At 42.7% G+C, this 24,748-nt stretch overlaps 1 protein-coding gene across 2 annotated transcripts; it reads right to left on the reverse strand.

Moving 5' to 3' along the window:
- Positions 1–521: 521 nt before the first annotated feature.
- Positions 522–23,906, reverse strand: ODF2 (outer dense fiber of sperm tails 2). 2 transcript variants are annotated; one of them, XM_065418951.1, is made up of 19 exons: positions 23,883–23,906; positions 20,484–20,609; positions 19,564–19,734; positions 17,325–17,491; positions 16,238–16,367; positions 15,744–15,875; positions 14,940–15,014; positions 14,637–14,708; positions 13,537–13,653; positions 11,209–11,394; positions 10,078–10,187; positions 8,921–9,056; positions 8,054–8,164; positions 7,360–7,464; positions 5,386–5,544; positions 4,436–4,536; positions 3,186–3,348; positions 2,675–2,800; positions 522–1,800 (listed from the first exon to the last, which is right to left on the reverse strand). In XM_065418951.1, exons 1-19 carry the CDS (start codon positions 23,889–23,891, stop codon positions 1,627–1,629), a joined length of 2,370 nt encoding a protein of 789 aa, XP_065275023.1. In that variant the 5' UTR covers positions 23,892–23,906; the 3' UTR covers positions 522–1,626. The 2 variants fall into 2 exon arrangements, with proteins under 2 accessions (XP_065275023.1, XP_065275022.1); XM_065418950.1 differs by lacking the exon at positions 23,883–23,906 and adding an exon at positions 22,902–23,009.
- Positions 23,907–24,748: the final 842 nt, after the last annotated feature.

A 24,748-nucleotide genomic window follows, 5' to 3' on the forward strand; every position in this document is an offset into this window, starting at 1 on the left:
AGTTTTAATCATCTTTAAAATAAGATTAAATTTTAAAAAATCCATGAATTTCCTTTGAGACATTAGCTCCTACAAAACACCAGAAGCATGATGGAGGGGAACGACAGTGGAAAGATAATGAGGCAATTTACAAGAAGAAGTGTCAACCCCAGAAACAACAAGGAGTCTGGTGGCACCTTAAAGACTAACAGATTTATTTGGGCATAAGCTTTCGTGGGTAAAAACCTCACAAAGTGAGGTTTTTACCCACGAAAGCTTATGCCCAAATAAATCTGTTAGTCTTTAAGGTGCCACCAGACTCCTTGTTGTTTTTGTAGATACAGACTAACACGGCTACCCCCGATACTTAACCCTAGAAATAACACCAATTTTAAACTTCTGAAGTTTAATAATTTTATCATAGCACCTTTTGGATTTTTTTTAAGTTACACATTAAAATGGAACTCTCAAATACTGATTAAAAGAAACTTAGAAATCCCTTATCAAACATTCCACTGATGACTGCATCTCATGTAAACAGAATTAAAAAAAAACAAAAACAAAAAAACAACCACCAAAAAGCCCCCCCAGCCAAACAGCTGGGGTTGAAATGAAATGAATGTTTACTATATTTCAGAACAGCTGCTTACTGGAGGGCACAGTAGAGCCCACAGACCTTGACATTCCTTCACATCCCAGAGATGACCTCACGTCACAGGAGTATGTGCAGGCTGGCTTTGAGGGCAAAGCCAAGCATCAAGTCTGTCTTTTTATTTTATTTTTTCCTACAGCCGACTCAAAGCTCCCACTGTATTCAGAATGGGGTCCTGATTCCAGACCCACTGAAATTAATGGGAATCTTTCCATTGACTTCAAATGGCTTTGACTCAGACCCTGGGATGTGCAAGGAATGCAGGATCAGGCTGTTGGGAGGAAAAGGGCATCCAGAAAATATGCAGATTAGAAGCATTAACACACACCAACCACACACACAAGAAATAATAAAGGATTAGACAGTATTCATGAATCAGGTGAGAAACCTTCAGAAGATACAATTTCATTGTTTCCCAGTACAAAATTGTTTATAAAAAGGGTGGCTGATCAGGAGGTAACCCATTCTCAGCGTGGATTCCAGTCACTTAGTTATCACTATTGGGTTCACACTTGTACTGGTGGCACTATCTCCTAATATCCCCATTGGTCAGCTGTATCAACACAGTATGTGAGAGTTAAAAACAAACATGATCTCTGCCGTGTGAGAAAAGAACACAAGGTAGGAAGAGACAGGACTCTTACAAAAATAAAAAATAGCTAATATGATTAATTGAAAGGCCCACCAGGTTAATTACAAGAGAAGTAACCACTGGGGGATTAGGAGATGAAAGGGAAAGCATTCCCCACATACTCCAACCCAGATGTTTTTGGGCATGGCTGATGATGCAGTGCCAATCTCCAAATAGAAAACAATCCCATTTTCCTGTTGTACACCGCTGCAGCTCCATCTCACCCAGACAATGAGAATGAGAGGAAGACTTCTCTTTACACGGACTCTGAAATCCCAAACAGTTTTCTGGACAAGATATGGCTTTGAAATCTGGCCCCCCTTTTGTACCTCTCAATAGCAGAGGGACAGGGAGGGAACTATTATCATGGAGGAGATCGGGAATGGATAGGTGAGCTCAATAAGGCACTTTCTCCAAAGACATTGGCGTAAGAGGACTTGAGGAACTGGACATAGTTTTGCATGCTTCGGTTGGTGCTTTCAGACTGCTCCAGGCGATCCTTTAAGTCCTGTAGACGGCTTTGGTATCGGCGCTCTGACTGCATGAAGAAGACACAAAACACAGGGCTGAAGGCTAGAGAGTTTTCATTCTAATCACGCTAGCCTTAACTCTTGTCATTCTCTGGGATTTTTAGGAACCATGTGTCACTGCAACAACCACCACATAACACAAAGTCTATCACTCATTTCACTCAGTCCCAACCCCACACATCAACTTGTATATAAACACACAAGATAACACAGCCAATCAGAACAGGAACTTAACATTCTGATTAACTAATGGTTTGAAAACAAAACAAAATGGAACCACTCTCTAGGAAGAAACTCAGGAGGTTATCACCTGCTGTAGGTCAGCCCTCTTCCAATCCCAGGGCTAAAGTAAACAGGGAAAGAAAATGGGAGACCAAATGTAAAAGATCCCCTTCAAAGAGAACAAAATCTTTCTCCTAGCAGGGAAACACTCCTCAGCCCCTCTCTCATACATCCAAAGGTGATGAAAGGGAGGAAAATAACTCCCCCCTAGATGTAGCAACACCTGTACTGTCTGGACCCCTTCCATTCTCCTGGTTTTTGATGTAGTGTTTGTCTGAACAGTATGGTGGGTCTGATTCTCCTCTCACCAGTGTAAATTAGGAGTATCTCCATTCAAACTGTTAGTATAAGTGACGAGAATCAGACCCTGTGTATGTGACTTAGATTGTAAGCCTCTTGGGGGCAAAAACTACATCTTCCTCCACACTTTATACTTCACCAAACACATTAGTGTGTTTCACCATCACAGCAGACACAGATACACCACAACAAAGTTACTGTACAATTTCTTCAGCACACTGATGGGACATGGGATTACAGACTCTTCCTGCTGCTTCAAGGCTGCTAGTTGATCAACAACATCCCCTCCAAACCACTCACGTCTTCTTTGCTCCGACGCAGCTGGTTTAGTTCTGTTTTCGTCCGGCTCAGCTGGGTCTCCAACTCCAGCATCTTGGACTGGGCTGCCCTCTCTCTAGATGCTGCTCGGTCCCTCGTTTGTTCCACCTACAAGTAGGAACAAGGCAATAAAGTTTTTGCTTTGGCAAGAGTGTTGTCCGTACAAAACGCTTTGCTTCTGCTATGGTAATAACTTCCTCCCCCTTCGCCCTAGAGGAGGGCTGGACATATTTTTGTTTCATTCTGGCAAAGACAAGGAGCATTTGAGTCTAGCATTTTTCCTTCCATTTTTGTGTGTCTGCTGGAGACAAAGTACCAACTTCATTTTTTTGCTTCTGCTTCCTACAGATAATGCAGCAAGAGGAAGCAAAATTAGAAGGTTGGTGATGGAATGTAGAGGAATCCCCTGCCATCAGCTAGTAACCTGCTCTCCTGCAGTTTGGGAGTTCCACTGTATTTGATCAGTTTCTTACTCTGACAAGGAGTTACTAACCTGTCTTTTGGCATCTTCAATGGCCATCTCCAGCTGCCGAGCCAAGGAGCTACACTCACGGGTTTTCTCCTCCAATCGCAGCTGGGATTGATGGATAGACTCCTCCCTTTTAGCTATGACCTGAAGGAACTCTATGTTCTGTGCACCCGTTGTCTCTAGTTTCCTGGGTTGAGACAGCAAGACAAAGAATTTTATTAATCATTAAATACAATTTGGTTCAATATGCCTCTCCCTCAGGTCACTGGTTGGTCAGGGGACAGATCAATCTTCAACTTCCCCTCAAAAGGTCAGGACCTCTGAGCCAAGCAGAGTTTCGCACTCCACTTCTAACACCAAAGAATTTCAAGATAGGGAGGCATGCCTGGACCTACTGAGAATACTCACTGACCTGTCCTCACCACAGCATCACCAATGAAGGAGTGTAGAAGCACTGAGAGATACAGGAAGTTAAGAACTGCCATACCTGATCAGACCAGTGGCCTATCTAATGCAATATCCTGTCTCTGACGGTGGTCAGTACCAGATGCTTCAGAGGAAGGTGTAAGAAACTCCACAGTGGACAGTTATGGATTGCCCTCTCTCATTGACTTCAGTGGAGCTCCTCCAAGAGCCAATGGTGTGGAACCAGGCCCTTTGTTCTTGTTGATTTTTCTAGTGTGCCTGCAGAGGACTTCAGAGTGACCCACACAGAAGAAAATTTCATGAACATTTTTCTTCTTAAGGTTACTTAGCACAAACTACCAGACTGAAGACTCAGGATGGGCACAGACTCTGAATAAGAGCCAACCTGAACCTTCTTTGACTACATACAAGTAAATCTCATTTTTCCTATGCTCACATCTCTGGCAATTCCAAATTTCAGCAGGGACCAGGAATAACATAGAAAAGGACAGTCTCAGAGTATTTCCAACCTGGCCAGAACAAGGAAGTACTTGAATGCTCATGAGGGGAAAAAAAGGGATGGAGGAAGGAGTAGTCCTTCTGAGGTGTTTTCCTGACTAAAGAAGTTAACATCCTCTCTACAGAAGCATTCCAAACTTATGCAGGCCAGACCACCTAACTTTCTGATTTAATTCTACAAAGGCTCTTAAATGCATAAAGGCTCGGGGAGATGGAAAGGTACACAAGCAAGCCAGCAGCTACCTTAGTGCCTTGAAAAAGGGACTAAGGAGGATCAGGAAAGGAGGAGAAAAAAAAAAAAAAAAAAAAAAAAGTCAGGCAAGGAGAGCAGGCCAGTTATATATTCTAACCTCTCCAGCTCCTCTAGCTTCAAGATCAGCTGCTTGTTCTCCTCCTGGGCAGATTGATACTTCTCTCTTGTCATTTCCATTTTGTCTCCCTGGAGCTCAATCTAAAATGACAGAAAACAGACCTTACGTAGGAGGTCAATACAAACCCAAGACCAGCCAACTAAAATGGGTGCTGTTCTTGGGGAGGAGGAAACCCACAGCTATAACACCTTCAATTCACAATTCTGGAAAGTCCTGGAGAGGGAAATGGAGGCAACAGTATGTGAAACAGCAAAAAGCTACATGTCAAATTTGTGTAGTTCCTCCAGGTAATGTTTAGACCCATCATGAAATAGAATTTTTCCACAGCATATATGAGCGGTCAGGTGCCATAAGAGCTTGATAGTAGAGCAGCCACCTGCAAGCATAGTGAAGCATACAGATTAGAAGAAGCTTGTGTGTGGTAATAAGGCCGGGAAGAATTCAGAGCCTGAAATACTGAGAAAGCTAATGACTTGCATGGGATTATCAAAGCAAAGCACATAGGCCGCAGAATCATTCAAGGCCCCTGTTGGCATGGCATCAGGAAGGCAGGGGGAGAAAGTAAAAGCAGAGCAACATTTGTGAGCGGATGATCATGAGAGAGTGGCAGCCAATAAGTTGATCTGGGTGACAGAAGTGAATGAAATCCCATGCATTCTGGGTTCTGCTTCTCTTCAAGACCCAGTAAGCTTCTGCATCTAAGCAGTTTGAAAGAAAGCCTTGAAATAGCAAGGAAAGCCACCAGCTAAGTTACTATTCTCCCTAAACAAAGACATGCCACACATCTTTATTTTGCAGTGCAGATGTTTTAATCATTTAAAAAAGAGACAAGTACAGAGGCAAAGACTGAACTTCCTGCGACTAGAAACTCATCTTGGTCCCCGGCTTGCAGACAGTGCAGCTGTGGGTCCTTTCTGCCAGTCCCTTACCCGCTGACGAAGATCTGTAATCATAGCAGAAAGGTCCATGTTCTTTTTTTCGTAACTCTGCAGCTGATCCTGACATTCTGCCAGCTTTGTTTCCGTGATCTTCAGGATCTCGGGCAGCTTTTCTAGTTCAGCAAGCTGTCTCTGGAACTGCTTCCGAGCCTATGAGGGTAAGAGGAATGGAAGGACAGAGTGGTCAGTTAAAAACAATTAAACATGTGACCTTATTTCAGACATTTCTGAAGAGTCTGGGTTAATAAATTTGAGTAGGTTGGTGCTATCTGTCCACCAGAGCATCTCTGTTTCCCAGCAATAAGGGTGTGACGTTGCACTCTATATGATTTTATGAAAATATGCTAATGAGTTTAAATATAATGTAACTGGAATATGCTTCATGCAAAAGGTCTCTTGTAAAAGCTCATAATCTCCTGAGTGTGGTCATCCTATTTGTATAAATGTATCACTCTTGTATCTGAAACTAGAAATATGAAATATAACTCTGAGGGCTTATTGTAATTATGCAAAGTGTGGTCCATTAATGGTGGTTTGGAATCTTGACTCCCATTAACCAGGACAATTGTCTGCAGGTGGCTCTGTTTTACTTGTAAGTCTCCCTGTATACGTGTGTGCTAGCAAGTGGGTAATGAAGTCTTACAGTGACATGTGATCATGTCACCTGATCTGGAATCCATCTTTAACCTGGTGCTTTTCCATTGAGAAGGAGGGGATGGGAACCCGGAGAGGGACAAAGGATTCCCGCCTTATGCAAAAGATATATAAATGGGTGGAACAGAACAAAGAAAGCCCTCATGAGGAATCCCCTAGCTACCACCTGAGCTGGAACAAGGGCTGTACCAGGGGAAAGGACTGTGCTCAGACTAGGAAGGCATCCAGGCTGTGAAAGACTTATTGAAACATCTCTCAGGGTGAGATTTTATCTGTACTCAATTGTATTACTGTATTAGACTTAGACTTGTGTGTTCTATTTTATTTTACTTGATAATTCACTTTGTTCTGTTACTACTTGGAACCACTTAAATCCTACTTTCTGTATTTAATAAAATCACTTGTTACTTATTAATTAACCCAGAGTATGCATTAATACCTGGGGGGGCAAACAGCTGTGCATATCTCTCTATCAGTGTTATACAGGGCAAACAATTTAGGAGTTTACCCTGTATAAGCTTTATACAGGGTAAAACGGGTTTATTTGGGGTTTGGACCCCATTGGGAGTTGGACATCTGAGTGTTAAAGAAAGGAACACTTCTGTAAGTTGCTTTCAATTAAGTCTGCAGCTTTGGGGCACGTGGTTCAGACCCTGGGTCTATGTTGAAGCAGACTGGCTTGTCTGGCTCAACAAGACAGGGTGCTGGATTCCCAGGCTGGCAGGGAAAGCAGGGGCAAAAGTAGTCTTGGCACATCAGTTGGCAATTCCCAAGGGGGTTTCTGTGATCCAACCTGTCACAAAGGGCATCTCAGATGCCTGGCCAGCAATGGAACTGCTCATTGTAATGCAGATTCCTTCCTCTATTCCAAGACACATTCACTTAGATTCTGGGATTCCCACAGGGTGCGAATGGCTACAAATCGCTTGAGTTTTATTAATGTATATAGTATTCTTGAGAACAACTGTTCCATGACAACCACTGAAAGACAGGATGCACAATTCAGAATCAATGACACTGAACAACCCTCTCCCCAGTGAAGGGCACCACCTCAAATGGACACTATGTATTTGACAAGGCCCCTCATGGGACATTCTGAAAATTCAATGCACGTGGCAAAATAAATACTAGTTTGCACTTCCATTCTCCCTTGAGCTGAGCTGGGGGAAAAGGCAAACCTGTCTGGAGGACATCTTATTTCCCTCAGAGTCCAAGCACATTTGTTTTCCACTATGCCAAGAAAGGAGTGCAGCCCTGAGTGGCTGCCATGTACCAATGTAATGGTCCAGGTTTTCTTAGAGGAATAATTACCAACTCAATCTCCTTGTTCATTTCATCTTTTAGCGTCTTATTCTCTTTGTCACAAAGCTCCAGTTTCACAGTCACCTCATCGGCTTCCATTCGAGTTCTCATCACCTGGACACAGAAAGAATTGGCACACGACTATGTTAGGGTTTTCAACCACAGATTGCTACACACTGGCACAATTACAATTGTTGAGATCCAGTAGCAGGATTCTTGTGAACCTCTGGACACCTCCATCCCAAGTTCTGGAGCTTTTCCACCTTTGTACTTTTTATAGCCTTCTCACCCTTCTTTGTGCTGTCCTCCGAAGATTTCCCCCTTTGCTTCTTTGTGCCTTTCCTCCCTATCACCACCCCAAAACCCAGGTCTCTTAGCAAGATCGCTACACACGGACTCAGCTTCTGCTAACAGAATGGGTGATCAGGGTGTGCAGAGTGAAGCAAGTTTTCCACAGTCCAGAATACAGCAGGTGGCAGCCTACAGACTACCATTTGAACAGAATAACCTATAAAAGCTTTTGCATAAATAGATTTGGTTTATTAGAGCCATGAAAACCAGAAAAGCAAGACGACAGATGGAACAGGGCATCATCTGATAGCTAGCAAACAGAATTAAGGCATGAGAGAATAAACCACAACAGCAAAGGAAGAAAACAAATTTGTGTGAGGAGGGAAGGAAAAAGGAGGGTTGAATAAAATACCTGAGACTTGTAGGTTTCAATCAGCCCTTCATAGTTCCTGAGAGATGCCTTGAGCTGCTGCACCTCCATCTGAGCTTGGTTCAGCTTCTCCTCCACTGGCACCATGGTAGCCTGAATGGAGAAGACACTGCTTGGAACAGGCTAAGTTGTCCCCATGTACATTAAGCTAAGTTAGAGCAGGGGCTGTGCAAACTAAGGGTCAAATTCTCTGCTCGTGTAACTGGCAGAGTCCTATTGACTTCAATGAGCTTCACCAATGTATGCCAGCAGAGAACATGGCCTTACATCTGTATGAGAGTTGTTCCATCATGTTCCAAACACTTTTAAATGAGCTGTGTCCACTGGATCAGGGTCATGCTTGATTTATTTGGACTGAAGCTTTGTTTAAACGGATAATCAGGTAGATTACCTACCATACCATAGATGGTTTTGTAGGTGTCTGGAGAGGATGTCAGGCATCTTTCTATTTTGGAGGCTGTGGTTCTCCCTATAGATATGGTTTTTATTCCCTGTCCAGCTGTATAATTGGATGACACAATACATCATCCAGGAGACCAGGCAGGTAAGCATGTCTCCAATTCCACATACTGAATCAGAGGGTAGAAAAAAACCTATTCTTTCCCTCCCCTAACAAACCTTATATGTTCCTCTCTTCACAAATTTCAGCCTCTCACACCCAAGTCAAACAATGGAACACAGGACTGAAAATACAGTCAACCCACTAAGGTTACCAATGCAACTTGATCTGACATCAAATGGGCTCAAAGGAATAATGTTTCTCTGTACTTACAGGGGTAGCAGCTGCTCACTACAACTTCTCCCTTATGCTAACATTGCAACTACAAAACGCCTGGATATTCGACTGACCTTCAGCCTTTCATTCTCCATTTTGAAAGATGTGCTCTCTGTGGCCTGTCGGTGCAGTTTATCCACCAGAGCATCTCTGTCTTCCCGCATTTTGTCCTCCATGGAGGTCTGCTGCTCCAACAAGTCTGTAATACGGCTGCCATGCAGGAGGTGAAATTAACCATTAAATGACAAAGAGAAAAAGGTCTCTTGTTCTTTGAAATTCAGCTTCAGGAACAAGACATCCTTTCTTTATTCCCCCTTTTCCCTCCATATCTCATGCATGCACACACTACAAACTTCACTCTGGTTTCCTCTGCTGCTCCATTCCCTTTGGGAAAACAGGCACACAGATGTTACTGGGCTGCTGGCATTTCATTGCAGTGGCATTGATATATTATATCAGAGTTGTATAGGCTAATGCAGTGGTGCCCATCCTTATTACACAGGAGGGCCACATAAACCTAAGCACCTCAAGCCTTGTGTGAGCCAAATAGATTCTACATATTTTAATAAGATTTAAAGTCACCTGTATTGATTTATAATTTTAAGTTCAGCTTGTCTCATATGCATTTAGATAGAAACAACCTATATGCAGTATTGTCTATTTACAGACTTGTATAAATTAAAATGATGTAAACATAACAAAACATGAATGAATCGGCCATTAGTATATTGTTTTGAAGCAGGCTGCAGGACTTATGAAATGCTCCGATGGGCCACATACAGCCCACGAGCCATAGGTTTGGCACCCTTGCTAATATGGTACTTTCCCCTCTTGCTCCTATGCTCAGTTTTCTCTGTGGTAACTGCACTGTGATGATAGTGACAATTTTTGCCCCAAGCCCCACAAAAACAGATCAGCCTTAATGAAACTATTATGCATTTAAATAGTCTCTTTCATTGTGAGCCATTTTGAGATCCTTCAAAGAAAAGTAAGTATATGTATTTTACAGAATGGGCAGCAGGCACAGGGATAAGTGACTTAATCAACAAATCATTGTGGGAGTCAGGAGCAGAAGCCAAACCTCCTGGCTCTCAGACCCTCTCACCACTAGACCACGCTGACTCTGGCTTTCAATTGAGTACTTATGGTCCAATCTAGAGACTCGAGGAGTCCCTTCTTGAACCAGTATCCCAGCTCCTTTCATGCTGGCTCCCCATGCCAGAGCTCTTACCTGTTCAGCATAACAATCTCAAGTTCCAGGTCAGTCTTGTCCTTCACCACTTTGTTGTAGCGGCTCCTCCAGGACTCCAGAGTGGACAGTGCCTCAGCAACGTAACTGTCCTGTCAAACAAGAGAAAGACGTGGAATGAGAGAGGCGAGACTGACAAAAAAATTTAAAAAAATCACAGGACGACAGTGACGTGCAAAGTGGAACATGCCACGGTAGCAACAAATATCAAACACTCTGGAGATAGTACTTCTGCTCAACAGCAGTCAGGTTTGCAAAATAACATTAATTCCTTTTATCACTCCACATCCTTGCCAAATAACATTTTCCAATGATGCTGTCAGTTCACAGCCATACTGGCAGAGAGAGGAGGGGCTCCTCTTTGAAGACAACAAATGCAGTAGTTAGGAAAGCAAAGTATAGCTAAGAATCTGCATTGGCCTTGGACACAGGAGATGACCCCAAAAAGAACACAAGTTACTGAAGAGCAGGAAGGGGACAAGTGGTCTAAAATGTTCGAGCTTTTCTGGTTTGTCCTAGTCCCAACCTTCCTGCTTTTGCTATATCCTTCAATCCCCTTTCTCCAAAGGCAAATCTAGGTGTCTTATTTATTTATATTCTCTGCTCTAATTGACTTCCCCAATGATTTTCTCTTTGCCAAAATAAATTCCCATTTTTTACTCCTACTTTTTTCCCCTTTGCCACTATGAAAATTTTCTTTGTCAACTACCAATTCCATGCATAACTCTGAAAGCAGCTCAATACTGAACCAGCATGCAAGTACAAAAGCAAAGCGAGGCCCTGCAACCTTTTGTCCATTTCTCTCTTCCCTCGGCAGGCTCTAAAGGTACCAGGAAGTCTGGACAAGATCAGATCTGCTAGTTTATCACATGATATAAATCATCTCATGCTCTTGTTCAAAGGAAGGAGCAGTGAACAGTGACAGCTGAGAAAAAAAGGCTTTGTTTTAAATGCAGTGCAAATGGGCTGAGGCCCCAGTACAAAAATAAACCTCATTAGATAAAGCAGCTCTCCCCCCCCCCCCCCGGGGCTGGTATCAAAAGTCAAGGATATGCAGACACACAGACAGAGATTCTAAAGGATTCTCTTTCCCTCCTCCCTAGGACCAACTACCTTTTCTGCTAGCTGGACATTCAGCTGCTCTGCATATTCCTCACTGCGCTCTGCCCGCTCTTTCTGTGCGCGTATGGCTTTCTTCAGGGCCTCCTTATCACGCTCCCCCTTCTGCCTCAGCTCTTTTAGCTGTTCCATGATATGTTCCACCTCCGCCTTATGCTGAGCCCCACTGCGCTCCAGATTCTGGAAAGGAAAAGAAAAAAAATACATTCTATGTGAAATGCTTTATCTTCAGTCAAGAGGGTCAACTCATCTCCCAGCAGCCAAGGAGAGAGGTGGACATAAGCCATCTATCAATGTGGTCCAGTTTGGAGCTAGTATAATCTCAGTTCAGTCTGCTATTCCTACTGTAGCTCTGTCCACTTAATTCATGGGATGAGAGGCAAAATGATCTTGAAAACCATTCTTGCAGTGGAGAAGGCAGGCTGAGATGCCAAACTTCCAGTCTTAAAAGTAGCATGTAGTGTTGCTGTGTGCTGATAAACACAGCTGCCACATTTCACTCCCAAGGCAGCAACTGGTTCCACTTAGTGCAATTTATAAGCTATGATAGATCCTTTAACCTTTTCACTCAGTATTAGCATATGCTAAGAGAGGAGCCTTCAGTCTCATTCTCTTGTCTTAAGACCAGTTAATAAGGGTAATACCTCTTGGGAACCAGCTCAGGAATTATGTCTCAAGAAGAATCAGATAGCAGTAATTTCTAGTCTTAGTAGAGAATTTAAAGGTTAATATTACATCAGAACCAAACAAGGTGAGCTCTGACCTCTATTATATTTAAATACACTGAGCCAAATGCAAACCTAGTTTAAGCAAGTGCAATTCCAGTGACCTAAAAGCTGTATATCCTTACACTAGGTCCAAATTTGGCCCAATATTTATTGCTATATGTAAGGAAAGATTCTTTTCTTTCCACCATGTGTGGCATACTTCTGCTCAGCAATGAAGTCATCTTTCCTGAGTGCTTTCCAAGGTAGATATAGACCTAGCAACCTTTTGTTCTACATAGGAATATCTCTTTTCGGTTGACATGCATCTGTCTTGATAATTCATTGTATAGAAGAACATACCTGTATATAGCCTTTTTCTTAAAATTACAGAGATGATTAACACACAGCTTTCATCAAGATAACCCAAAGCAACGTTCTTTATCTCAGTACCTAAGAACTGCCATACTGATTCAGACTATGGTCCATCTAGAGCAGTATCTTGTCTGACAGTGGGCAGTACCAGAGCTTCAGGGTGAGCATACAGGACAGAGCGGTTGAGGTGTTCCACCCATCTTCCGCTCCCAGCTTCTGGCATTCAAGAGGTTTAGGATCACTACAAGCATGGGATTGCATCCCTGACCATCTTGGCTAATAACCTATCCTCTCTGAACTTATCTAATTCTTTTTTTTTTTTTTTAAACCCAGTTATAGTTTTGGCCATCACAACAACCCATGGCAATGAGTTGCACAGATAAACTGTGCATTTGTATAAAAAAGTACTTCCTCTTGTTTGTATTAAACTGTCTGACTATTACTTTAATCGTGTGACCCCTGATTTTTGTATTGTGTGAAAGGATAACAACACTTCTCTATTCACTTTTTCCACACTATCCATGATTTTATATGCCTCTGTCATATTCCCCCTTCGTTGTCTCTTTTCTAAGCTGAACAGCCCTAATTTTTGTAGTCTCTCCTCATATGGAAGTCGTTCCATACCCGTGATCATAGGTATCACCAGCGATACAGTGAAACAAACACACTTCTTTGCAATCAGATAAAGGAGTTTCCTTTTCCCAGATAAGTTAAATAGTTGCCCATCCCTCCCGATATGTGGTTCAGCAGAAACCATCTCTTTAACATAACTAATTTGAGGGGAAATCTAAAGTAATTACTTGGAGACATGTGGGGGGAGGGATAGCTCAGTGGTTTGAGCATTGGCCTGCTAAACCCAGGGTTGTGAGTTCAATCCTTGAGGGGGCCACTTGGGGATCTGGGGCAAAATCAGTACTTGGTCCTGCTAGTGAAGGCAGGGGGCTGGACTCGATGACCTTTCAAGGTCCCTTCCAGTTCTAGGAGATGGGATATCTCCATTAATTTCTTATTTCTATTTCTAATTAACCCTTAAAGGTTTATGATTTCCCTTTATACAAGTGAAAAGAGTTTTAGTTCTCAATCAAAATTACAGAAGAAAATGTACAGCAATGGCATAAGTGATGCCAGCTTATGCATTTCATTATTGGATGGGCATGGCAAGGAACAGTCAGTGACTGCCATTCTCTTCTTCAATGCATTCAGCTGATCAGTTTGAATGGTCTGGTGAATACCAAAAACATACCCGGATCTGAATAGCCAGACGGTTATTTTCAGCTTCTTTATTTCGCAGCTGAGCCTGTAAATGACCCCTCACAGCTTCCATGGATTTGGAGAGTTCGCATGCTGTCTTTGCTTGATCCTAAATATGAAACAAACAGGACTAAGTGTTGTTTTCCCAGGCATTGAAGCAGATGGGACATTTCACACCATGCAACAGTTCAGGCCTCTGCTTCAACAAACACCAGCAGCTATAACAGGAACTGCCAAAAAGAGCACTCTCAGAGACTCATTTTGTTAGCCATGGGAGCAGGGAGACAAGACATGTCAGTCAAATTTGCCCAGGTTAGCTAGTGTGTGTAACCTCTGAGGGGAGAGCCATGGCTTGCTGGAATCCAGCAGTTTTGTCCAGAGAGTTACGAGAACAAAATGTTTACAGAAAACTATAGTAATTCTAAGCACCCCAAAAACAAGTATTCTGCATTACGGTGCTGATGAATGGGATATTCCCTATTCCACTACCACAAGCCCTGTCCTTCTCTCCGTCTCCCTGAAGCACCCTCAGAGATCCCTCTCTCCATCCGAGTGCACCAGGATGGGATCCCCCTCTTTCTAAACTGGCATAAAGTCCCACAATCACCCTTGTTGACCAGTCTGCAAGGATGTTCTCTGAGCCAAAATACACTCCACCCTGGCCACTGTTGCCATGTGTCCATCTGCTTCCTAGGTACTTAGGACCGGGGGATACAGGGCACATTAGAACCGGAGGCCATGGGCAACTGAAGGTTCTCAGCAAAAGATCACCCATCAGGATTTGCTGCAGCAAGGCACCTAACCTGGCTCTCTGCCTCCAAGCCCTTGAAACCCTCCTGTGCAAAGTGTGCAATAGCAGCTTTGGAAACACCCTAGGAAAAGCCAGTCCTGAGGTGACATTTGTTGCCTGAAGTCTTTGTGATGGACATTATCAATAAATCAGGAATTCCATGTGGGGATTAGATAGGCATCTGCCTGTTCACACAAGAAAGCAGGACCTGCAATGCCTTAATTCAGAATTCCAGACCCTTGTTACAGTTTTGAAGGTTCATGTGTGTTCAAGGAGAGGTTGTAACAGAAAAGGGAAACTACCTTTTCTGTTTGTATTTGACTGATGAGATCTTCCACCTCCTTCTCTTTCTCCTGTAGCCTCGTCTTCAGATTCTGGAAGACAAACACCCAGATCCTAAGCGAAAAAGAACTTTGTTGCTAGCAGTGGGAAAAAAAGGGGGTGTTAAAAAAAAAAAAAAGAAAAAAAAAAAGGCCAATGTAGCTTTCTCCATCAGGCTCAATGGCACCGCTGCAATATATATCACTATTGGTCACCCATGTTTTAAAGAATAAACTGTAAATCTCATATTTTCCCCATGTACTGAAAGCATGCTTTTGCATTACCACTTTCTCTGCATCTGAGTCAGACAGCCTTTTTAGCAGCAACCCCTGCTGCTCCATCAATTTCTGTGCATCTTTCTACAAGAGAATGAACAAACAAGAGCCCATTAAGCATTTTCCAAAGCCACCCTCCATGTCCTAACCCCAAAGAAAACGTGCCTTCCAATTTAAGATGGACCTGAGAAAGTTATCCATCTACGTCAGCATTCAAGCAGCAGTTCTCAGATAACATTAAAAGGTGTCAACCCTGCCAATAAATTTAATTTTCAACCCTCTTCCCCTCCGAACTCCCATCCCAGAAACCCTTCCTCACTCCCATTTCCTTTAACCCAGTCAAAGGGGATACTAAAATGCACAATGGCAAACTAAGATCTTGCAAACGATCCCACTTTGGGCAAACACAAACCTTTGATGGTTCCTTTTACTAGAATCATGGGTGGCTGAGGAAGTACTTTGCCACTGACCTGCCTTTGACCAAAGCAGCACACCTTCAACAAGCTGCAGTAGGAATAGTAATTACACCGAAGTATTATCACTCCTGCAGTTTGCCTAGCACTCAGAGCTCTTAACATCTTCACACTACTGTTCAAACTTTATCTGAGCCTCAAAAGAGAGGGGTAAGGTCTACAGTACAATTAGGAGAACCAAGGCAGAGGGAGGTGAAGCATTTGTCCATGATCACATAGCAAGTCAGTTGCAAAGCTGGGATTAGAGCTCAGGAGTTCTGACACCAAGTTCTGGTCTCAGTCCACTAGACCATGCTGTCTCTTGTAAATCAGGGAAAGTTAAACATGCAGCACTGCTCACCTCCCGGTTGTGCTGTTCTTTAAGTAGATCCCGGAGTGTCCTATTGGTTTCTTCAAAAGTGCTTAATTTCTGTAGCAGCAACTCCTTTTGCCTTGTCAGCGTATTAACATCTGAGCTGGTCATGTGTTTCTCCTAAAAAAAGAAAGACAGTCATATTTGTCTGCAGTTCAATATCTAGAGTCTGGTATAAGAGATGTGTACAATACAAACACAGCATAACAAAACAACTTGATCATCAGTGTCACATCTACAAAGGGCAGTGGGATGTTAAGATGCTGGCTGATAAACTCCCATTTGTAAATTCAAAATGATTTCAGATTTTACTTAATCTGGATTTCAGTACCTTCTGCGCCCAAAGGCCTATCAAGCACTTTAAGCACTAGAAACCTCTCCACTTTTCCTTGACGACCTCTGAATCAGTGATTCTGTGACAGCTCTTGGAACAGCAATGTGGCAGTACAGCAAATGCTACAGTGAACTATGCCATCACTTACATTTTTGAGTCTCCCAATCGTATCCTTCAGCGCATGAATCTGTTTGGCTGCTGCAGCCCCATCCATCTCTGCCTCAACTAGCTTGGACATCAAACACTCTTTCTCATGCTGCAAGTGCCTCTTCTGCATTCTGCAAGAAGAACACAGCTATCAGAAGAATGGATAGCCAAATGCAATAACCAGGCTGCACTGGTAATGTCACCCTTAAAGGAAGCATTGTAATTAGAGTTTCTGATTAGAGGTTAACCGATAAAGCCTCCCAAACAAAATGATACACCACAAATACTAAAAATATACCATTTTTCAGTCTTGGAAGTGGGTTTTGGTGGGGATCAGCAGACCCTACCAATCCTCCTGTGCTTGCTAGAAGCTCATCTCTCAAGTTGGGAATATCAGAGAGGGCTAATTTTGGGGTTCTCTCAGAGCAACCTCCCCCACCAAATACTAAACCACAACACCGTTTATCTTGGATATCAACAATCCTAAGAACCTATATCACCTCAGAAATAAGCCTCTAAAATGGTATCAGCTGAACATGAAGCTGGACATTCTAAAAAACTGGAGAGAACACAGAAACTAGAACTCAAAGAAACCCTTCATAAAGGGCTCAAAGCCCTTCCCAAGCCTTAAAAATTATTCATAAAGCTTTTCTGAAAGGTTCAGAGATTTATTTTCCATATAAACTTTAGTGTGTGTGATGGGGGGGAAGAGGGGAGATGATGACTCACAAACAAACATGAATGTTTGACTATTTCCCCACTCAGTGAAAATGACTAACAGAATGAGCTAAAACATTACTTGCTTCCAAATAATTGCCTCAGGAAGGCTGAGACAGATTTTTTCTACCACCACAATGAGATCCCCTAGGGAAAAATAATGTCACACTGAGGAAAGAGGGTTTCACTGCACCATTAGGCAGGAAGCAGATAGAAGGAAGGAGAATACCAATTCTGCAGTGCCACTCAGCCCTATATTCCTGGGAGCAAACCAGAATTAAATTTGTTAATGTTTTTATAAAGGAGAAAAGTGCTCTTTAAACATCACTACAGTACATGTACACATAGGAGTTAAACAGTAAGTTCTTTACAAAGTAAGGTCTTTCTCCTCCTTTATGCGCTCAATGTTACGTCGGAGCAGGGTATTCTCATGTTCTGTCTCCACCAGCTCCTGTGTGACTTCATCTAGCTCATCCTTCTGCTCCTCGAGGAGACGCTTTGCAATTTGCTGTTGTTCCTCCCGCTTCTGTATCTTGGCCTAAGGAGGACACATCTTATTTTTATGTATATAGAGCTTTACACAAATCAAGGTGCTTTTACGGTGTTACAGATGGTTCAGATCCCCCACCACTGAAATGCAGCAGCTGGTCAACAGCACACAGCAATGCTCCTCAACAGTTTAGTAGATGAAGAATACTATATCAACAGTTCTCAAACTTTAGCAACCCAAGGACCCCCATTTTTAATTTCATTTTTTTGTGGACCCCCAAGCCGCTCCACTCAGCCCCAGCTCCCACTCCACCTCTTTCCTGCCTCTTTCGGGCTCCTCCCCCCCTCACAGTGCCTCCTGCATGCAGGGGAACAGCTGTTCCACTGCACTGGGAGGAAGGAGTTGATCAGCGGGGCTGGCGGCCCCAGACATGATTCCACCCCCTCCCCTGAGCGCGCCCTGTCCCCGGTCCTCCCTCTCCCTCCCAGCGTGCAGGAGGCGCTGGGAGGGTGGGGAGGAGTTAATCAGCGTAGCCGGCGGACCCCCTGGGGTCCCCTCACAGACCCGCAGACCCCAGTTTGAGAAACGGTGCTACAGATCAATTGCTGAAGATATTTAGGAATGCAGACTGAGACCTTACGCTGGAATTCAATCAATGCACCAGACGTACTGCCTTTACTCAATGTAGAAGAAGGGCCTAGTGTTCCCCTGACTAATTAAGGTTAAAACTGGTGACATGGATGATGCTTCCATGTTATATCTACAACATTAGCCTAGTTAGATCCCATTTACGTTTAAACCATGTTGTAACTGGTTTGGAGGACAACTGTTTTGTAATCATAGAATGACAGGACTGGAAGGGACCTCAAGAGATCATCTAGTCCAGTCCCCTACATCATGGCAGGACCAAGCACCATCTAAACCGTCCCTGACAGGTGTCGGTCTAACCTGCCCTTAAAAATATCCAATGATGGAGATTTCACAGCCTCCCTGGGCAATTTATTCCAGTGCTTAACCACCCTGACAATTAGGAAGTTTTTCCTAATGTCCAACCTAAACCTCCCTTGTTGCAGCTTAAGCCCATTGTGTCATTTTATCAGAGTTTGTGATACACTGCCGGTCTAGCCGTACAGGGCAGAGCCCTCACCTGTGTGTTCTTCCCACTGTACGTTTCCAAAGCCAAGGGACCAGCTCAGCCCTGCTGTCCTCAGGTGTGATTATTTGAGTTTAGACATTTGAGTTACCCTATCATGCAATTGACTTTTGTTTTTGGAGCACAGACAGGCTCAAACTACTTATGATGATAACAGTCTACCTAACTCAGAAGTCCTGTTTTTGCTTATAGGTTTTGAGATTTTTAATTAAAACCACACAAAGTTACATAGCACTATAACTGGGATATATTGCCTGCTCTGGGGGAAGCTGAAAGAAAGGAAAATGCCTGTGGTCTGCCCTCACCATGCTAGGCCTTTTAGAGGGTTTGGGCATCACATTAAATCTAATCTTTAAAATTCTGTATGCAGACTCTCAAGGGACAGCTGTTAAAATATTGACAAGTACTTGGCCATTTAGATTACATGGGATAACACGGCGTCACTGAAGTGCAAGTTCCAGTAGTGAGCCATGAGGAATATACTGTTCAACAAGACAACCCTGAGAGCCTATGGGTCCATGTGATAAGACAATACTTTCACCTTTAGGGAGGAACGTCTTTTAGGTTTAGGACCTTGGTGGGAACAAGACTTTACACATGGAAACTGAGGCAAAGCATCATCTTGTATGACAGAGTCATCCATGTTCCATGATTCATTTTAGCATAAGTAAAAAAGCCTCTTGTTAATCTGTAGTTGAGATATAGCTAAACTGAACGAAAGCCAAAATCCACCTTGCTAGCAGACAACGCTAGTATAAACAACGCATCAGAGTAGCTAAGCCCTTCTCAACTCATTCATACAGGCCTCTAAGATATGTAACAAATGAGTTGAGCATCCATTTGAACTTCATCGCTGTACCCCAGTCTTTAGCATCCTCTTGCCAAGTTTCCTCTTTCAGTATCACTTTGCCTAATCTGCAAGCCCCTCCCCATTACCCCCTGTGAGCCTTTAGTATGGTCTTCTCACCTCATTCTTCAGTGTCCCCACTACATTCATCAGGCTATCTATCTTCTTCTCATATTTGTTCATTTTGCTGTGAATAGCATCCTCCTCGTCTGTAGAGAGGTCACTCAGACGCAGCACAGAGAGCAGTTTTTCTGAATCTGGAGGAGTAATTTCCAAGCGATGGGTTGGTCCCTGGTGGGGATGTAATAGTCATGGCTTTTTTAAAAGGTACATGCAATGTTGTAACCTTAGCACCTCCAAAACCAGGGTTTTGGGGACCGAATCACATCTCTGAAAAAATTCGAATGAGGGCAAGATAAAATACCCAGGCTATAATCCTCTCTACTTCAACCTGTTTCAGTCAGTTGTAAAAGGCTCTTAATGGGGAAAAAATAAATACTCCCAAATCCACCAAAACAGCACATGTAGGGATTAGCTTGATCATCTGATGAAGGAAAATCAGAGTTCCAAGCCAGTAGGAGCTGGGAGTGGGCAGCTCCTTCAGCCCCTGGTGGGAAAGGGAGCATAATACACTCCTTTCTAGAAATCTTAGGACAGACACAGAGTAGCAATAGTGGCCTATAAAGTGAACTGTGCCCCAAGGTAAGGTCTTTTAGAGAGGAAAGTAGAAAAGGAATACATGAAGGGGGATTTCTCAGCCTTGCGGTATCGAGGGGGAGTTGGAAAGAGGAAAAAGGGACAGATAGCTGTTGACGAAACAGACATGATGAATCCCCCATTCAGAATCTATTTGTACAAATAAATTTCCAAAAGCCAGAGATAAATATTGGATGTTTAAAATGACTTCCAGGCGGTAGTGGTCACCTTAACTACAGTCTAGCACCCTCCAACCTGCTCCCTCCAATCCGAAAGTAAGGTAAAAATCTAGGTACCATCTCTTAGTCCAACCCATCCGATTAAAAAGCAAAAGTCAGCCATACCTCCCACTTGTAGGCAGACTCCCGGATGGATGTTTTGCCTGGGGGCATCCAGGGGACCTTGGTTTTCACCCGAACGCTTCGGCGCACGTTCACGGTATCCCCTTTCATTTTCTGTTTGTGTTTCGGCTGAAGGAGAGAGAAAAACAAAATAAACCTCATAAGACTTAAAAAAATCATTTAAACCTTTAATGCTGTAAGAGTTAAATGGCACGACATCATTCTTACAATAGTACCACAGACTGCTTCACATGGTATATCAGAGAGGAGAGTCAGCAGCTGGAGGAACAAGGCAAAGCCAAGCACAAGAAAAACTTATTGCATAAATAGGAGAGCATATAGCCAAAATGAAAGCATTCTTGCTATTTGTTAGCCAGGGCTTTTATGACATCACTTGTAGCTCTGCCTCTTGTGATGCAACGAGGGCCTTGGTTACCCTGTGAAAATAGATCTAGCTGGTGTTAAAGCAGGTCTGTCCTTTTTTACATTTTGAGGAGGAGTTTGCTTGCTTGCAAAATTTTACATCAGGACTTGAGTGACAACCTACTTTCATTTCACTTCTTTGGTTTATTTAAGGTCTTAATTTATAAAGCACCCATATTAAAAACAGTACCTGGAATGCTGGACATAACAAACATGAAATAAATCAAACCAGGCCCAGTGACAACATTTAAATCAAGAGGACTGGGACAAAAAGCATTCCAAGGAGCAAGAGCATAAGAAAATAAGGCCAAGACCTTAAACCAAACCTTAAAGACAACCACAGAAGAACATTAGATATCACAGGAATTAAGTGGGAATAGAGGTCCCTCAACCAAGAATCTCCTGTTCTTAAGCCCAATTCCTATTAAACCTCAAGCGAGAGAGCCTTGGGTGGACTAAGGGGAAGTATGCAAGCTGCTGAGTACCATGCTCCTAGATGAATATAATTTTACATATAGTCGTAATAGCTTGAGTTGGCCTACTAAGAAAGCCCAGCTCAGAGAGAATGACAGATGGGAGAGAAGGGAGGCCAAGGTTAGAGAGAAAAAGGTAGTCTTTCTGGGCAAGAGAGGAGACACACAAAAGCTCTGCCACAACATCTATTTCTATGCAGGAAGAGCAAACTAGGTGGATCCTCCCTATCTCCCAGACCTGACTCACAAACAGGAGCCATGATGTATTAATGGAGGATTGGGGGATTGATCTATGAAAATCCTGGAAACACTTTCCCTGCTTTGTGACTAACAGGTATTCTCACTCCTATATGGGTTGATCTTAAGCTTCCTTATCTAAATGAAAATGCAGATGCTTTTGGCACAATTCTGAGGCTTGATCAGGTGGTCCAAAAGCAAAGGAAGCATATAGCTGAGTATCATCAGGTATACCTCATTAAAATATTCACTAGTGGCATCACACACACACACGCACCAACTGAGAGGGGGGCAAAATATAACTGTTGCAGACAGTTAAAGAAAAATAAGCTAGCACTCACTACCTTTTGGGTCTTCCATTTCAAGAATGATCTCGACCTCTGAAGAGCATTTGCTCCAACTAGGAATTGAAACCTAGCCACCATTACCTGCCAATCAATTATATCTAAGGCTACTTGCTAGATCCTCTTGGCCAATGCCCAAGAGAAGATAGCTTTTATGAGTCTCGACTGTCTGTGCACCAGCAGATGACTTCAATCCAGAGTCTTTTTAAATCTAATCTTTCATTAACCTGATACAGGTGGAATTTGAGATCTCCAGCTACCATCCTCCTAACAACCCTTCCTCCAGATGATCAGAAAATGGGCAGTAGCTTGCCAAAATGTTAACCCAGAAAAAACTATGTTAAATTGGGGCAGGACTAAAGTTAAAACGTCTTAGGTGTCTAAAAAGCATCTGTAAAATACAGTATGGTTTTCCTCAGCAAAAAAAGGGTGTCCGGGTAGTCTAGTTGCTAAAGCAAAGGGATGTGTTTTACTCCTGGTTCCGTCATGACTGATTGTATGATTCTGGACCACCCACTTAACTTATCTGCGTCTCAGTTCGCCCACCTGTAAAATGGCTGGTGTACTTCCACATCTCATGATAGAGGGAGAGGTAGCTCGAAACTTAACTAAATGTTTGTAAAATGCTTTAAAGACCATTGGATAAAGGCCCTATAGAAGTACAAATGGTAACCCAACTATATACATGTAAATATAAAACTGAATCACGTAGATTACCTATATGAGATACAGTTTCAATTTTTAAGATTACTTAAAAGTATGGCTGAAAATTCACACTGAAATGAATGCAGTTAAGAAGTCAATCTATCTTATTTCTCTAACCTACTATCTATCTATTCAGACCTCAAGTGGTAGAAACAGACCTTGAACTTTCAGTGGTGCTTCTAGGACCCTTCACTTTTCTGGTCTGTAGCCCTTACAAACACCCAGCTACACACTCCTACCTGGCTTTTTGCAGGTGTTGTTTTCTGACCCTTTTTTATATGGACATGGACAAGGGTGTTTTCATCCACGTGAACGTGCAAAGGGGGAGATGAGGAGTGGTTCTTCATGGTTCTTCTCCAACAAACGGGAAAGGGCAATACAATGAAAGGAAACCTGTGAATAAGGAAACTGGAAATAATAAAATTTCCCTACGTTCCAGTCAAACTGGACAACTGCCTCTAGCCACCTGTCCCCAGACAGCTACAATTGCTGAGATGGGTCAAGGTATTTAGGACACAGTTTGAGCTTCCTTTCAGTAGCACCTGCCATTGTGGATCACATGCAGCTTTGGTGTAAGATCTGGAATAACTCCATAAGCTTCTATTTACACCATGGCTGAATCTGGCCCTTCATTTTTGTTTGGGCAAGGGATGGTACAGACAATGTAAAGATAGTGTTGTATTGGTAGAGGGTGTCTGTAAGAGTCACCAGAGTTCAAGGTCTTAGAGCATGCCAAGGGATCTGATTAGCAACACCATCTGATTTTGAACAGAAATTTTACAACAGGGCCATTACTTTGACCAGCAAACTAAAAAATTTAGGAAAACTAAAAGGAACCCATCAGATGTGCCATATAAGCCTGATCCTGCAAACATGCTTGTGCTTAACTTTAAGCATTCTGAATAGTCCCCTTGATTTCCATGGGACTACACTCAGTTCTTAAAGTTAAACACATGTGTAAGTGCTTGCAGGACTGGGCCTATATTTGTCTCTGCAGGTTATTTCTCATAAATGACGCATGTATTTTATTTCCACATTAATTATGTGCCTAACACACAATAGCAAGGTATGAAAACAAATTCAAAGTAATCAATGCACAGTTTAATTCCTTGGTATTTTATAAAAGTGTAAAAGTTTCCTTCTTAGAAAAGAAAAAATAGCACCACTAACCCGAATACAGCAAAAAGGAGGATTACATCATTCCAATCCCAGTTACTTACAGTTAGCATAAGATCCTCAGCTCCTTGTGACACTTTTCTCTGTGTTGAGATTGCAGTTATCTCGTTTTTGCTGGAGGGGGGACACCTGATGGCAGAAATATTAAATCGATTACTAGTAGGAGAGGATGCTAGTTTCCTTAAGCTTCCCATTCCCTTGAGTAGAAAGGTAACATCCTGACTCAAACATATTAAATACACCTCTACCTCGATATAACGCTGTCCTCGGGAGCCAAAAAAATCTTACTGCATTGTAGGTGAAACCGTGTTATATCGAACTTGCTTTGATCCACCAGAGTGCGCAGCCCCCCCCCCCCCGGAGCACTGCTTTACCGCGTTATATCCGAATTCATGTTATATTGGGTCGCGTTATATCGGGGTAGAGGTGTACCTAAAAACCACTCGACAAAAGAGTGTACCTTAGCGTTCTTTGCACAAGAAATGTTAAAATAAAAAGATTAAAATAAGTACTTTGATTTTCAGGTATGATAAAATTCATTATCTAGCGTAATGTGTGTAAGATGCATCATATGTAAGACACCTGATTCTGCCTGCAGGGTGGATTGGCCATAAAAGACAAAGTTTTGATTCTTTCTGACCAGTGCTTACCAGATGTTCCTGATCCTGAAAACAATATGTGCTTTTTTTTTCCAAAATGTTTCTAGCATGTCACAAACTATTAGATCTTCAACTCAAATCATTCTGATCATCATCTTACTACTCCTGCCCAATTTTCGCTACTGCTGTCTCAGGAACTGCTACAAACCAATACTTCCTGCTGTCTACATGCTCATAACAACAGCTTTTCAAATGGTATAAAACAGTTTCATATAAGCAAAATAACCATTGCAAACAGTAATAGACAAAAT

The sequence above is a fragment of the Emys orbicularis genome, chromosome 18 (assembly GCF_028017835.1).
Source record: "Emys orbicularis isolate rEmyOrb1 chromosome 18, rEmyOrb1.hap1, whole genome shotgun sequence".
Classification (NCBI taxonomy): Eukaryota; Metazoa; Chordata; order Testudines; family Emydidae; genus Emys; species Emys orbicularis.